General features: G+C 47.6%; 1 protein-coding gene across 2 annotated transcripts in view; it reads left to right on the top strand.

Moving 5' to 3' along the window:
• DHRS11 (dehydrogenase/reductase 11) overlaps positions 1 to 16,833 on the top strand; it is a 52,887-nt gene that overhangs the window by 6,129 nt on the left and 29,925 nt on the right. Inside the window, exons 2-7 of one of the 2 annotated variants that reach the window (XR_014541946.1) lie at positions 6,523 to 6,732; positions 8,360 to 8,454; positions 9,012 to 9,141; positions 10,876 to 10,968; positions 11,940 to 12,005; positions 14,132 to 15,156. Coding sequence is in view for 1 of the 2 variants with exons in the window: in XM_083588019.1 (XP_083444145.1) it covers positions 6,523 to 6,732; positions 8,360 to 8,454; positions 9,012 to 9,141; positions 10,876 to 10,968; positions 11,940 to 12,005; positions 14,132 to 14,173 (636 nt within the window). In the remaining variant the exon portion in view is untranslated. Of the gene's footprint in view, positions 1 to 6,522; positions 6,733 to 8,359; positions 8,455 to 9,011; positions 9,142 to 10,875; positions 10,969 to 11,939; positions 12,006 to 14,131; positions 16,553 to 16,833 lie in introns of those variants that run through there. The other variant, XM_083588019.1, reaches the window with a different exon arrangement.

Consider the following 16,833-nt stretch of genomic DNA (forward strand, 5'->3'; position numbering starts at 1 on the left):
CAGCCCAACCAAGTTGATGTTGAAGAATCATTGCTTTGACACTGGTGATCTTTGCTTCTTCCAGTACACTGGCATTATTTCGCCTGTCTTCCCAGGTGATGTGTAAAATTTTTCGGAGACACCACTAATGGCATCTCAGCCTGGATATCTCAGTTGGTCAGAGCATGGAGCTGAGAATGCCCAGGTTGCAGGTTCGATCCCTGTATGGGGCAGCTGCATATTTGGGTTGGACTAGATGACTCTTGAGGTCTTTTCCAATGCTACACTTCTATGTGTCTGATGTTCAACGGGGATGTTCTGCTGGTTTTGTCGCTTGTAGAATTGCAGTGAAATGAAGTCCCCTCTCTGCATGACTGAGAGAGATCTGGGCGTAGACCGAATGTATAATTGACCTCAGCATCTTCTTCCAAATCTGGTTGCTATGAGGAATAGCTGGCGGCGGGGAAGCCTCACTTCTCTGCCGGAAGCCTCATAAATCAACCTGCCTGTGGGTGTCACCCATTTGTGTACTTTTTCTTTTTCTTTTATTCAAAAGGGGTGTTCGCTTCTCTCTGGAAAACTGTTTTGCAGTCCCAATTGGAATGTCGTATACGGCTCTGTCCACACCCCCACCTTGAAAAAAATCTTTAAAAAGGATGATGCAATGCTGGAAAAGGTGCAGAAAAGGGCAACCAAAATAATTGGTGAGGAGGGGAGGGTTGGAGTGCCACCTGAGCTCTGGAGAAAGGGCATAAGAACCTCAGAAGAGTCGTGCATATGGGTCAGGCCAAAGCAGAGCCCCCTAACCCAGCATCCTGTTCTCACTGTGGCCAAGCAGATGCCCTGGAGGGAAAACTCAAAGCAGGTCCTGAGTGCGAGAACAGCTTCTCTCCACTTGCAATCCTCAGCAACTGGTAGACACGCCTCCCAGTCATAGCTGTCAACTTACAGATTTGAAAATAAGGGATCAGCAGCCAAAATAAGGGATTTTAGTCAACCAGCTGAAATACGAAGTTAAAAGGGACCAGATAATTTTGGAGAGAAGTCCCGGTTTTTGGCCCTTCGTTTCCAGAGGTTGCTGCTCAAGACACCAGCCGATGAAACACTGCAATTAAATAACTACAACCAGCAACCACTTTTCGCGCAAAACGAAGTCCAAGCTACGAAGATGCTGCTGCAGTTCTGTATCTTTTCTCTTGTGGTCCATCTGCAGCTCTCAGTTCCATCAAGCGGGGCGAGAGGAAGACGGGGGGGGGGGGGGAATAGCGCCTGAAGTAAAGCCGCAGATCAGACCATCTATGCTAGTCTACCACTACAAATCTATGGGAGAAGTGCTTGCCGTCCTTCCTCTGCTTTCCCCCTCTATGGTTAGCCCTTGGAACACCTGCCCGCACCTCCGCCTCCTCCTCCACTCTCTGAACTGCTTTCTCTATGGTTGTCCTCACTCTCCTCTCAAGGCTCCTCAGCAATTCATAGGCCACGCCAGGCTGCCCATCTCATCCGGGTCCTTCGGTGGCGCAGCCGCAGTATGGCCGAGCGGCAGCGGTGGCGATGGGCAGAGAGGAGGTCCCAGGCAGAGACGCTCAGTTCAGGGGCCGCGAGGAGGATGGCGGCGGAAGGGCCCGAGGCTCCTGCCAGTCCCGGCGGGGAGAGGCTCCCAGGGGCCCGAGGCTGGTGAGAGGAGGCCGGAGGGGGGCGGGCTGGGCAGCCAAGCAACACAGTTGGAGCCTCCCTCCTCCCTGGCCGGCAGGGAGGAAGGGAGAGGAGCTGCTTCCTTTGAAACCCGGGAAATTTAAGGGACATCATCAATAAGGGACAGCAGCGGGACACAGCGCTGGGATAAGGGAGTTTCCCGCCAAATAAGGGACGGTTGACAGCTATGCCCCCAGTCCCCATGCCATGCCCCTCACTGGCACTGGCCATAAGTGTGTGGCTGGAAAAGTCCTTGGAATTGTGTCTCAGAATTGTGCCTCTTTCTTCTCTGGATGGAAGATGGAGAGGGTGTGTGTGCAGAAGCTAGCCTGCTTTGCAAAGATGACATTTGCATTCATCTCTCCACCCACTTTTGCGGCTGGCCCCGCCCACCCCAGCATGTGGCCCCTGGAAAGTTGCCTAGACGGAATGCGGCCCTCAGTCTGAAAAAGTTCCCCGTCTCTGATTGTTTCGCAGCGACATTGGTTATGAACGGGTTACTCTGCCTGCATTGCATTGGCGAGCTTATCCTATCTTCCTAACTTAATGAGTTCTAGGAACCACTCTCTTTTAAAATTTGAGATTATGTTTTCCTTCTCTTTTTCTTCCGGTCCTCAGAGAACCTGGCCAAGGCAGTCTTTGCAGAGATTAGCAAACTCATTTAATAATCTGCAGCTGTTTGGAATCTCGCCTTCAATAAGATTAAATCGGATTAATAATGGGTTTCAATGCCCCCTTCAGGAAGTACATTTTCGATGTCAAGGAAATGCATCGTCAGTGAGGCTGAGCATGCTGGTCCTTCTTTTGTTGATGTTCAGCTGAACCTCCAGCTCCTGGGCATTGGGAACCTTGCGTTACAGATAGGCTTGACTGTGCCTAACCGTTCTGGGTAGAAAATGAGACACAGGAAAGCTCTTTATACCAAGTTAGACCACTGGCCCATCTAGCTCCATATATTGTCTACACTGGTTGGCAGCAGCTTTCCAGGGTTTCAGCGAGGGGCCTCTCCTAACCCTGCCTGGAGATGCTGGGGATTGAACCTCCTGCATGCAAAGCAGATGCCCTACCATTGAGCTCTTGTCCTTCATCTAAAAATAAGTTAAGATTCTAGTCCTCAGGCCAGTCCGGAATCAAATAGGAAAGTAGGGGGCCACCACCTTAGGCCCATTAGCCCATTTAAGCTCTCTATTGTCTACACAGACTCGCAGCAGCTCTTCATGGTTTACTTGGAGATGGCTGGGATTGAACCCAGAACCTTCTGCATGCAAGGCAGATGGCCTACCATAATTTAATTTATTTTTATATATAATTTATAATTTATCTTTATATATAATTTTATAAATAATTTATTTTTTTTATACTCCGCCCATCAGACTGGGTTGCCCCAGCCACTCTGGGCAGCTTCCAACAAAATACAGAGGGAAAAGCGGGCGGGGGGGGGGAATCAAACATTAAAAGCTTCCTGGAACAGGCCTGCCTTTATATGTCTATGAAAAGTTATATAGTTGTTTAACTCTTTGATATCTGCTGGGAGGGCATTCCACAGGGCGGGTGCCACTACCGAGAATGCCCTCTGCCTGGTTCCCTGTAACTTTAATTCTCACAGTGAAGGAACCGCCAGAAGGCCCTCGGCGCTGGACCTCAGTGTCTGAACTGACAGATTGGGGTGGAGATGCTCCATCAGGTATACCGGGCCAAGGCAGTTTAGGGCTTTAAAGGTCAGCACCAACACTTTGAATTGTGCTCGGAAACGTACTGGGAGCCAATGTAGATCCTTTAGGACTGCTGCTACATGGTCCCAGCGGCTGTTCCCCGTCACTAGTCTGGCAGCCGTGTTCTGGATTTTGTTGTAATTTCCGAGTCACCTTCAAAGGTAGCCCCGTGTTGAGCTCACTGCAGTACAGTCGTACTTTAGGTTAAGTACTTAATTCATTCCGGAGGTCCGTTCTTAACCTGAAACTGTTCTTAACCTGAAGCACCACTTTAGCTAATGGGGACTCCTGCTGCCGCTGCGCTGCCAGAGCATGATTTCTGTTCTCATCCTGAAGCAAAGTTCTTAACCCGAGGTACTATTTCTGGGTCAGTGGAGTCTGTAACGTGAAGCGTATGTAACCTGAAGCGTATGTAACCCGAGGTACCACTATAGTCCAAACAAGAGATAACCAAAGCATGCACCACTCTGGCAAGACAGTCTGCAGGCAGGTAGGTAGGGTCTCATCCCTACCTTTAGAACCACAGCCCTTTGCCTGTTTGTCCCACCACTAGGTTTCCATGCCACCGAAATGCCGCTACCCGACATTGCTTTGTGCCATCAATTCCTGACCGTCAAAGTGGCATAGTAAAAACAACAAATTGCTTAGATCTGCTTCTTTATTTTTAGCATGCCAGCAGTCAAAAACCAGAGCCCATTTCCCAATCAAAGCAGTTTCTCACTTGCTGAGGGGTTCTCTCTCCCCGGCCCCCAGTGCAAGGTATAACCACCGTGTGAATAATTTTTAATTCTCCCCTTCCTTAAATGCAATTTGACCGCTACCCATCCATCTTCCTTATACAAATGATGCTCAGAAAAAAGAGAGAGGAAAGGCTCTGTCAGTTAGAGCTCAAACCTTCGCCTTACCTCGCCTGAGGATTGCGTTCCCCCCCCCTCTTCTGAAGAGCTTTGATGCTCACCGGAAGGGACACCCCGTCTCTGACCTGTCAGCCCGGGAGACGGTGACAAGCTTCAGGAGAGCAAGGGAACGTCATGTGATGTCTGGATTCCACAGCCTCCAGCGGAGGCACAGAATCTGGTCAACGTGGGACCTCAGAACCTCGGGGCTGATCCCCTTCCCTTTCCTGACGAAACCACAAAAATAACCCAGTGGTTGTTTTGCTGTTAACTGGGGTCAAGGACTTCTTTGAAATGTGGGAAGGATCTGTGCAATAAAGCCCTGAAACTCTTGCCGGCTGGTTTCATTGAGTGACCTTGAACTCTTATTATTGCGATGAGAGAGGGACAAAAACAGACATCCACTTTGTCGTCGACATCGCCATCATCTGCACTCCATGCTCTGGTAACTTCCAGATTGGACTACTGCAATGTGATCCACGTGGGGCTGCCCTTGAAGGCGACTTGGAAACGTCAGTTGGTTCAAAACGCAGCGGACAGATCACTGCCTTCAGATCTCATAGAAGCCCTGTATGAAAACAGCTGCACTGGTGGCCAGTTTGCTTCTGGGGCCAACACAAGGTGCTCACAATGTTTCAAGCCCTAAATGACTCAGGCCCCAAATACCTGAAAGACTGCCTCCTTCCCTACAGACCTTCCTGGGAGCTAAGACTGGCAGGGGCTGTCCTCTTTGTTGTTCAACCACCCTCACAAGCTCAGGGGGTGGTGACCCAGGACAGGGTCTTCTCTGTGGCAGCCCCTAAATTGCGGAACTCCTTCCTCACAGAGTTGCGTCTTCATTGCACAGCTTCCGGCAAACACTGAAGATGCACCTCTTTATAACAGTGACACTTGAGGTGTATATTTTTAGGACGCCACCTTATTTCTGTAATTTTAAGTTGTGAAGCCTTCCTATAGCTAGTGCTCAGGGGTGTGTTCCAAGATGGTGCACTAACTAGAGGAAGCTTTCATGTGGCATCCATGAGGCACTTCCTCCCTTCCCTGTGTCAGCTCCGGGCTGGAACTGAGGAGAGTCAAGGTCAAAGGCAGCCTGTTTGGGAGAAACTTTGATGTCTTCTGAGTTGTCACCTGAGGCAGTGATGGCTGCCTGGCTTGTGGCTGAGCAAATTGAGGGGGGGGGGGGAGGGAAAGGTCAACCAATTCCCCTTCTCTTTTTCATACGTTGTTTTCATCCCAGAAACTCTCTTTCTGTCAACTCCTTTTCTTGCCTTCGCTTGTCTTCCTGCCATGGCCTTGTTCGATCACCCTTAGTCAGTCTTTGGCCCTCTGGATGTTCTTAGACTCCCATCAAACCTTGCAGCAGACATGGGTAGTGGTCAGCCATGATGATACCTGTGGTCCAGGGTTTCCCAAGCTTGGGTCTTCAGCTGTTTTTGGACTACAATTCCCATCATCCCCTGACCAATGGTACTACTAGCTAGGAATGATGATGATGATGATGATGATGATAATAATAATAATAATAATAATAATAATAATAATAATAATAATAATTTATTTATACCCTGCCCATCTGGCTGAGTTTCCCCAGCCACTCTGGGCGGCTCCCAATCAATTGTTAAAAACAGTACAGCATTAAATATTAAAAACTTCCCTGAACAGGGCTGCCTTCAGATGTCCTTTAAAGATAGGATAGCTGCTTATTTCCTTCACATCTGAAGGGAGGGTGTTCCACAGGGTGGGTGCCACTAATGAGAAGGCCCTCTGCCTGGTTCCCTGTAACCTCACTTCTCGCAATGAGGGAACCGCCAGAAGGCCCTTGGCGCTGGATCTCAGTGTCCGGGTTGAACGATGGGGGTGGAGACGCTTCTTCAGGTACACAGGACCGAGGCCGTTTAGGGCTTTAAAGGTCAGCACCAACACTTTGAATTGTGCTCGGAAATGTACTGGGAGCCAATGTAGGTCTTTCAAGACCGGTGTTATGTGGTCCTGGCGGCCAGTCCCAGTCACCAGTCTAGCTGCCGCGTTCTGGATTAGTTGTAGTTTCCGGGTCATCTTCAAAGGTAGCCCCACGTAGAGCACATTGCAGTATTCCAAGTGGGATGGGAGCCATAGTCAAAAAACAGATGGAGACCCAAGTTTGGGAAACATTGCATGGTCCATCAACATTTGGTGGGCCCTTTGATCTTCCACCTCTGCCTTTATCAATTCCATTCTGAACTCTTCGCCTATGTCTCTTCTAGAAATTAGCAGCTGAGTGTCAGAGTGCCGGCTACCCGGGCACCCTCATCCCGTACAAGTGCGACCTCTCCGTTGAAGAAGAGATCCTCTCCATGTTCTCAGCCATCAAGACCCTCCACCAGGGAGTTGATGTCTGTATCAACAACGCTGGCTTGGCCCGGCCAGAGCCCTTGCTCTCTGGCAGGACTGAGGGTTGGAGGACGATGATTGATGTGAGTAGAGACCAATCCAATCTGTGGTTGTTGCTTTTTTTAAGTGGGTTTGTTGGGTGCAAACCCCTGTTGTCACTTTTCTCTCCCTGGCCTAGATCAACACCCACCGTCCTGCGCCTTGAGAGGCAGAAATATAGAGAGTGCAAGCACATTGCTTTTCCAAGGCACCTGTGTGAGTGTCAATGCCAACAGAACTCACCTGAGCCTTCCAGAGCCCATAGAGTTGAAAGAGGAAGTGGGGAAAGAGTGCCATTCTTCCAACTTCCTCCATCAGCTCAATGTGCTTTTCAAGGGAGAGAAGGGTAGCCACCCGCAAGGGAGCAGGGCGTGACAGTGGTAAAAACTTTGCAAAGATGCTGAAGTGTTATCTCCTGCTATGCAAGAGTTAAAGACCAAGCAGTCATTCAGATTCACTGTGCAGTTAACTTACAGTACAATATGTAACCCGCCTTGAGTCCCATCCAGGAAAAAGTTGGGGTATAAATAAATTAATAAATTTGTTATGTACTGAAGTTCTCACCCTGGGCCAGCAGGGGGATACTGTAGATAGTTATGCAAATGAAGGATCAAAAGTGACGTTCAGTGATTGGATAGTTTGTATGCAAATGAAGGATAGAAAGTGACGTTCAGTGATTGGATAGTTTTAGAAAGTTGCAACAGTTGCGTTGTTCTGAAGGTCTATATAAGCAGGCTGACTGAGCTCCTCAGTTCAGTTCTGTTCCAGCTTACAAATAAAGAGCTGCTTTGGAAGAATTGCTGTGTCGTCTGATATGTTCGCCCACAACTTAACAAAATTAATAATAATAGTAGTAGTAGTAATAATAATAATAGAATGGGATACATGTCTACTGAAAAATCTCTTTATGTTTAATGGAGCTTACTTCTAGGTAAGTGGATACAGGATTGCAGCCTAGACTTTGGCATTGGGAGGAAGCAGGATCCTTGTGTCTTTAACGGCTCAGTGGCAGGCAGAAATTCACCAGCTTAGAAATACCTTTTCTAATAGGGAAATACCGTTATGGGGGAAACTTCCCCTGTTCACATTCAGTTCGATATTTTATTATGCTGGTGACCGCTGATTTATCTTGGGGCCCTTCACTCCACCTGCAAAAGACGGCACACATTCAAACACGACACAGAGCACATGTGCAATTCTGCAAATCTTTTGAGAGGGGTTGGAAAGGGCCCAATCCACACATGGTGTACCAGGCCCAGAAGATCCTTTGGGCAACCGTGTTTGGGGAGTTAATTTTCATCAGGATCAAGGCATATGCCAAGGGAATGTTAAAAAGCCTTCATGCCTGCATCTCCTGGCACTGATCTTTATCAACCACCCAAGCAATTATTTAAAACAATAAGAAGGAAAAAACACACCTTGGTTCACAACTACAACCCTCAATTAACTTACACATCTAGTTTTGGCTCTAAGGTATTCCAGCAAAACAGCTAAACCTTATCAGTTCCTAGGTTTGCAAATGTTAAAAAAACAAACCACCCCAGGATTAAAATGATAAAAGCTGGCAATGGAAAGGAATAGCACGGTGTTTCCCTAGCCTCAAGAACACTTACCAAAATGCAAAAGCCTCAACCAATTTCTAGATGGTGTTGGGCTTCCCCTGCCTTTCAGGTGAACGTGATGGCTGTGAGCATCTGCACCCGGGAGGCCTATCAGTCCATGAAGGAGCGAAGCATCGATGATGGCCATATTATTAACATTAACAGGTAGGTGAAAGCAAAGCGAAGGGATGCCGCAATAGCAATGCCCTTGAGTTAAGTTTTCATGCAAGACATCTGAAGACATTTAGACTAGCTTACCCAGATGCTGGTGTATTTATAGTTTATTGGTGGCTTTATTTTTTTAATGTCTTAAATAGTTGATTTAGCTGCTTTTGCCAATAATTTTATTGTTTTATTCTTTTTGTCAACTGTTTTTTTTTTTTTGATTACGAACAAATTTTTTTGGGAGACCCTATTGGTGAAAGCGCGCCTTGGGTTACAACCTGTTTTGGTTTACAAACAGACCTTTGGAACGGATTATGGTTGTAAACCAAGGTACCACTGTATATAAATTGTAGGGGGGAAAGATAAATAAATGCGTGAATTACAGTGGCTAAGCTAAATGCTATCAAGTTCAGGGCTTGTTTGCCAAACAGGGAGGCCCAATGAGCCAGAGATTTTGCACACCAGTTTATAAAGTCATAACTTTCTGTAGAGTTTGACTCTGTTGTTCTGCATCAAGGAATTTTATTTTATTCCCCCCTTTCTGGGTTCCCTTCCAGCATGAATGGCCACAGCGTGGTCCCTCAGTCCGTCGTGCATTTTTACAGCGCCACAAAATACGCCGTCACGGCGCTGACTGAAGGGCTGAGGCAGGAGCTCAGGGAAGCGAAGACACACATACGTGCCACGGTGAGTTTAGCTTATGCCCGCTCTGGGTTCGCCAACCTTTACTTGGCACATCAGAGTCTGTGCTGTGGGCGTCAGTGGCGCAAACGGCGTGAGACAAAATGGCTGCCGTGGGCGAGGACATAGCACAAAATGGCATCTGGACTGGAGGGCGCAATACAAAATGGCCACCGCATCTGAAAGAGCAGGGGAAGGGCCACAAAACAGTGCAAACACACTCCTTTCTCCCCAGAATCAGTGGCCCCATGGATGGTGAGGGGAAGACGCCCTCCAGTGGTGTGAATGGTCTCTCTCTTTGCCTGAGATCTTGGGAGAGCCACTGCCCATCAGAGTAGGCAACACTGCACTAAATGGAGCCAATGGTCTGACCTGTGGCCCTCCAGATCTTCTTTTGTCTCTGACCATTGGCCACGCTGGCTGGGGCTGATGAGAATGGGCCTACATCTGAAGGTCACAGGCTCCCCATCTCCCTGCTCGACGTCACTTGAGAGGAGATGGTCACATCAGAGCTCAGCAAAGTCAGGATGAATCCTTGCTGGACATTTCTTGACTCAGGAATGCAAAAAAAGATGCTTTATACTGAGTCAGACCGTTGGTCAGGCATAGGCAAACTCACCCCTCCAGCTGTTTTGGGACTACAGCTCCCATCATCCCTAGCTAACAGGACCAGCGGTCAGGGATGATGGGAACTGTAGTCCCAAAACATCTGGAGGGCCGAGTTTGCCTATGCCTGCCGTTGGTTCATCCAGCTCAGTAATGACCATGTCAGTGGACGGAAAATCTTTGGCCCCTTCAGAGCTTGTTGGACTACAACTCCCATCATCCCTGACCAGCGGCCATGTTGGCAGCAGCTAATGGGAGAGAGGCCTACAGGTCCCTCATCCTTGGACTACAGGGACTGGTAGTGGCTCTCTGGGGTTTCAGACGGGTCTCTCTGTCCATCCTGGAGATGCTGGGGATTGAACCTTGGACCTCTACCACTCAGCTCTAAAAATAAAATAAGATGCTAGTCCTCATGCTGGTGCTGAATTAAACAGGAAAGCAGGAAGATGCTTTATCCCAAGGAAGACCACTGGTCCATCTTGCTTAGTATTGTCTACACTGACTGGCAGCAGCTCTCCAGGACTTCCAGCAGAGGACATTCCCTACCTGAAGATGCTTGTGGTAGAACCTGAGACCTTCTGCATGGAAAGCACACACTCTGCCCCTGAGCTCTTCCCCTAAAAATGGAGCAAGTTTCCAGTCCTCATGGTTCTGTTTAAAGAATATCCCCGGAAACTGCCTTCTACATCGGTCCACCTAGCTCAGTGTTGCCTACACTGACTGACAGGGGCTCAGACCAGCACTTTCTCTCCCAACCCTACCTGCAGATGCTGGAGATTGAATCTGGAACCTTTGCATGCAAAGCAGATGCTGTACCACTGAGCCGTTCCTCCTTGACCTACGGCAGATTACAGAGCCCCAGCATCTGCCGCGTTGCTGTTCGGCAGCCAGACCTAATCTGCAGTTATTTTTCTCATCAGTGCATCCGATCTGTTCCTTTGGATTGTGTATGGGGGAGCTCTATCCATTAGACTTCGAGTGATCATTAAGGGCTGTCCTCTTGGAAACGCTGCTACAAAACCGGCCAATCATTTCTCCCCATATCTTTTGCTCTGTAATGAAAAGAGGAGTTAGCAAATCCCATTAGGGTGCTGTGTTTTTGTTTGTTTGTTCCTTCCCTTTCTCTTTCCTTAGTGTATCTCTCCGGGACTGGTAGAAACTGGATTCGCTTTTAAACTCCACGATAATGACCCAGAGAGAGCAGCAGCGACGTACGAGAGCATTAGGGTAGGTGGCGGAGCGCATGAATGCGACAGGCGGGGGAAGCAGATGAATTGCACATGTTCAAATAATTTCGGTCTACGTGAAGAGCCTGTTCTTTTCTGTGCACTGAGATGCCTCTTAGCACTTCTGGCGGGGGTGGGAGAAGCGATTTATTCATTTACTTACACTCCACCCTGGGACACAGGTGGCGCTGTGGGTTAAACTACAGAGCCTAGGACTTGCTGATCAGAAGGTTGGCAGTTCGAATCCCTGCGACAGGATGAGCTCCCGTTGCTCTGTCCCTGCTCCTGCCAACCTAGCAGTTTGAAAGCACATCAAAGTGCAAGTAGATAAATAGGTACCGCTCTGGTGGGAAGGTAAACGGCGTTTCCGTGCACTGGTCTGGTTTGCCAGAAGCGGCTTAGTCATGCTGGCCACATGACCCGGAAGCTGTACTTACACTCCACCTTTTGTGCAAGGAGCCCAAGGTAGTTCTCCTCCTCCCTGTTTATTATTTTATTTTATTTTATTTCCTCACAGCAACCCTGCAAAGTAGTTTAGGCTGAGAGCAAGCAACTGGCCCAAGTTCACCCAGTGAGAGCTAGTCTGGCATACTAACCACTACACCACACTGCCTCAATCTTTATCTGTTGTTGTTACAAAAAAAAAGAGGACCTGTCTGCTGGATCAGGCCAAACGTCCATCTTGATTCCTGCATTGCATGGGGTTGGACTAGATGACCCTTGGTGTCCCTTCCAACTCTACAATTATACGATTCTGTGATTCTAGCCCAGCATCCTGAAGGATAAAGGCTCTCGGGGGCAAGCAGGCCACCCTGTAAGAAGCAGGAGACATGGGGTAGGAGTCTTTCGAAAGCGAGGACCCCAAACCATGAAGTGTATGAGCTCAGCAAGAAGTCTTTGAGGGTGCACGCACTCCGAGACCTGCTGCAACCAAACTAATTCTCATTTCTTCATTTTCCTCTCTCCTTCCAGTGCCTAAAAGCAGAAGATATGGCCAACGCCGTCATATATGTGCTCAGTGCTCCACCTCACGTGCAGGTCAGTTGAAAAACCAGAGCAACCCCTTCAATTCAAGGAGAAGAAGAAAGGAAGGCTCCTTTCCCGTCGACTAGGCCTCTGCATCTGTTGGTTGTGCTGGAAAGGACAGAGATGCAGGCGTTATCTTTCCCTTCAGCTCGATGCGTTCCTCAGGCTGGCGGCTGGCTCCATGACGACCAGCACTTGTCTCCTTCGCCCAGAGGATGGGGAAGAACCATAGAATTGTAGAGTTGCAAGGGAGGGTGATCTAGTCCAGCCCCCTGCAATGCAGGGATTCTGCCCACAGCCTGTCAGCGGATTCTGTGTGTGGACCTCAGGCAAGTGCAGGAAAACTTTGGCCCTCCACATATTGCTGAGCTACAGCAAGAATGGGATCAAGGGAGCTGTGGTTCAGCTGCCTCCAGAGGGCCAAAGTTTCCCTACACCTGGTCTAAGGTAGGCAGTGCTCAAAACTGTGTCAAAACACACACACACACACTGACTGTGGCAACTGAGATTTCTTTCCTGTGTCAGAACCAGGGAATCTGTGGCTCTCTAGATGCCACTGGGCTCCAGTTCCCATGAACATGGATTGATTGAGTGAATTTTTTTTAAGTTGTAAACGCAACCCAAAGTGGTTTACAAAACATCCATGAAATATACCAATTCATGTCAACATTAAAAACAGCTGGAGCTGATGGAGATTGGAAACGAAAATGTTTGAAAGGCTGCAGCTTCCCGACCCCTGATCTGTAAAAAGGTCTTCATCGGTCAACAGAAGACCATTAGAAAGGGAGCAAAAGAAAGTTCCGGAACATAGCAGCAGGCCTTGAGAAAGCCCTTTCTTGAGTTCCTGTCAAATGAGCCTCAGATATTAGCACAACAGAGAGAGGGGTTGTGGCATTCAGAGTCCTCTTTTTTTTTAAATGAATATTTATTAAATTTTCCAATTTTATATAAAGACAAAAAGAAAAAGAAAAAGAAAAATATTAAAAACAATTCAGTTTCAATAACAATTTTCAGTCACATGTTTCATTGACTTCCTCATACCTCCCCTTCTTGTTCTCTAGTTCAATTTGTTAATTCAGCAAATCCTAATCTCTTAACATTCCTTTTAAAATATCACCTTATTTTCCACTCAACTTTTTTTAAATTTAGTAACAGAAACAATTATGATCCCCATTATCTTTATCATAACAGCTGGTGACCACCAAAGTTCAAACCAACATCTTTTCAAAGTTCATTAATTTTATAATATTTCTGTAGATATTCCTTAAATTTCTTCCAATCTTCTTCTGCTGACTTTTCTCCCTGGTCGCGGATTCTGCCGGTCATTTCTGCCAGTCCCATACAGTCAATCAACTTCATCTGCCATTCTTCCAGAGTGGGTAAATCTTGAGTCTTCCAGTGCTTTGCAATAAGTATTCTTGCTGCTGTTGTAGCATACATGAAAAAGATTCTGTCCTTCTTTGACACCAAATGGCCGACTATACCCAAGAGAAAAGCCTCTGGTTTTTTCAGGAAAGTATACTTAAATATCTTTTTCATTTCATTATAAATCATTTCCCAAAAGGCCTTAATCTTTGGGCACGTCCACCATAGGTGAAAAAATGTACCTTCCACTTCCTTACATTTCCAGCATTTATTATCGGGCAAATGACATATTTTTGCGAGCTTGACTGGGGTTATGTACCACCTGTATATCATTTTCATAATATTCTCTCTTAAGGCATTACATGCCGTGAATTTCATACCTGTGATCCATAACTGTTCCCAATCAGCAAACATGATGTTATGTCCAAGATCTTGTGCCCATTTAATCATAGCTGACTTAACCGTTTCATCCTGTGTATTCGGCATTCAGAGTCCTCTTGCCTGGTTCATGGTCCGGCAAGAGGTTATTTTCGGGTTCATTGGAAATTCCTTCCATCCTCCGGCAGAATCCATTTTCCTGGGACTATGAGACACTTCACAGAAAGCGTGGTGTGGTGCCATTTCTGGAAGGCGTCTAGAGAGAATGCAACATAACCCCCAGATAGATGTACCAGTGGACACGCACACTCAGAGCCTCCTTAAAATTCCTAAAGCGTTTTGTTCTGTTTCAGTTCCACAACACTTTGGCTGACATGTGCCGTTGTCTCTTCTAGATTGGTGACATTCAGATGCGGCCTACCGAGCAGGTATCATAGCAAACAGAAGAGGATTCGCTGCTGGTGCGGCACAGCAGAGGGTACGGAGCGCCATTGATCCGCTCAGGGTTTTCCTTCTGTGACGTTTTAAGTGCTGCAATAGGAAGAATTGATCCTCCCTCTCCCCCATTACTCTCCCATTTTGAGCCGACGTCAGCTGAGCAGAAACTCAAAATGGAAAGGCACTGTTGATTGCGGAAGTCTTCTCCACCGTGCTCCACCTCACGCGGAAGTAACAGAGAAGCCGATCCCAGAATCCAACCTCAACTGACTTCAGGGGTGTGGGAGCTTAGGATGTCCAAGATGGCCTAGCTGGCTTTTGATGTATGACTTACCAGCTTCCCTCCATTGCTGAATTGCTGCCAACACTTCCCTGTAAATGCCACGTGGAGCATTTTTCCTCATTGCTCTTTGCTACCACCCCAAACTCTCGAAACAAGCCGTGGTTTCTGCGTCTCTCTCCAATCCATCTCTGATGAGCTCTGCAACAATTCCCTCTTTGGAACCGCAGGTGCTGAGGATTCGCCTTAATATCCATTTGGCTAGAAAGATGCTTGAGACAGGAGTCACCATTTTCTGCTGCAGAATGGCTCTGTTTCCCACCGCTGCTTTCGCTGTTGCGACTTCCTTTCCAAAACAGAATCCTGGGAAGTGTAGTTTGGAGAAAGGGGTAATGGTGCTGTTAGCGACCTCTTCCAATCACAAAACTACGCTTCCCAGGGTTCCTAGGGAAGATGGGGGACGGCTATTAAACCAAATTGTCTGTGGTGAGGCAGACAATGCCAACCTTTGCCAACCTGGTGCCCTTCAGCTGCTTTGGACTACACCTCCCATCAGCCCCAGCTGTCGTTCAAAGGAGCTGGAAAGGCACCCGGTTTGTTAAGGCTGCTTTGGCCAGTCATGGGTGCCTGCACCACATTTTATGAACAGCAAAGTAATACAACAATTTGTTAATGATGTATTCAGTTCATGTAAAATGTTGGGTTGAACCACACAGCCTAGGGCTTGCCGATCAGAAGGTCGGTGGTTCAAATCCCCACGACGGAGTGAGTTCCCGTTGCTTAGTCCCAGCTCCTGCCAACCTAGCAGTTCGAAAGCATGAAGTACAAGTAGATAAATAGGTACCACTCCAGCGGGAAGGTAAACTGCGTTTCCGTGCACTGCTGTGGTTTGCCAGAAGCGGCTTAGTCATGCTGGCCACATGACCTGGAAGCTATATGCCGGCTCCCTCGGCCAGTAAAGTGAGATGAGCGCCGCAACCTCAGAGTCGTCCGCGGCTGGACCTAACGGTCAGGGGTCCCTTTACCTTTACCTAAAATGTTGGGTGTGTGTGTGTGTGTGTGTGTGTGTGGAGCAAATACATTTTTATAGAGAGAAGTGTGTATGTTTGTGTGTAGTGCAAGGACATCTCATTGCTACTACCCACCTTTTTAAAACACAACAATCCTGCCTGGTTGTGCATTCCAGGAGAGGAATAGCGTACAACGAGACAGAGGAGACTTCCAGCTGCCTGATTCAGCCAGTCTCAAAGAACAGTGATGGAGATGGGCAGCTGGTATCTGCCTGTTGGGCCACCAACTTAGACGACTTAGGCAATATTTGCAGAAGATGAACCTACACTCATGGAGCCTCCAAGTGTAGTGGTAGTCAACCTCTTAATTTCAGTTGCTGTGGGGCAAACAACAGGAGAAGGAGGTTGCCTTCAGGCTCTGCTTGGATTATCTGGCTGACCAGTGTCGGAAACAGGGTGTTGGGCAAGACAGGCTTTTGATCTGATTTAGCAGAACTCATCTTACATTTTGCCCACCTCTGTCTGATGCTTTAATCCCAAAGGCACACAATAGGGAATAAACCCTGCTGAGCACAATAGGACTTCCTTTGGAGTAAAAACGCTGTTAAGGCTCCAGATTCTGTTTGACTTGTTTAATTTCACAGAACCACTTCTCCCCCTTGAATTACCAACCTTATTTAGAACCATAGAATTGTAGAGTTAGAAGGGACCACACGGATCATTTCACCCCACCCTTTCTCCAAAACACTCCAATGTGTTCTGCAGAGGTACTGTTTATTAAGTGGGCTGCCTCACGCTGCCAGTTGCCTTGGTGCAAATTTTCTGAACAGAGGTTTTCCTAAGCCAGACTCTCAGCTATATTTCTGTCACTTGTTCGAATCTCCCTTAGGGTGGGCTCATTTTAAATCAGCTGGATGGAACAGCTGGGATTCTAGCACTGCAATGGCAAAAATAAAAAAATAAAGGAAGAATTCTGTGTGTGTGTTCTAAAAATCCCTGGAGTGATGACAGTGATGCAGAAAACGCTCTAACCTATCAGTATGTTCTTTAAATGTGAATTGTAAAATAAAAACAAAGGGGAAAACTGTGTTTCTGATCTGTACTTCTTTTAAAGAAAAATACGAATTTAATGATAAACGTGAAAGATGGATGGGGAATCATCGCAAGCCCGCCCTTCCGAACCAGGGAGGCAGAAGTAGGGATGGGAAAGACCCCTGTCTGAAACCCTAGCAAGCTGCTGCTGCTGCTGCTGCTGCTGCTGCTGCTGCTGCTGCCGGTCAGTGTAGGCAACGCTGACACACACCCCGGCTTGCTTCTACACAAGCCAGGCATCTTTCTACGCTCCTCGACGCAGCTAAATGGCTTAGCC

Source organism: Podarcis filfolensis (genome assembly GCF_964270895.1).
Source record: "Podarcis filfolensis genome assembly, chromosome: 15".
In the NCBI taxonomy this organism is placed as follows: domain Eukaryota; kingdom Metazoa; phylum Chordata; class Lepidosauria; order Squamata; family Lacertidae; genus Podarcis; species Podarcis filfolensis.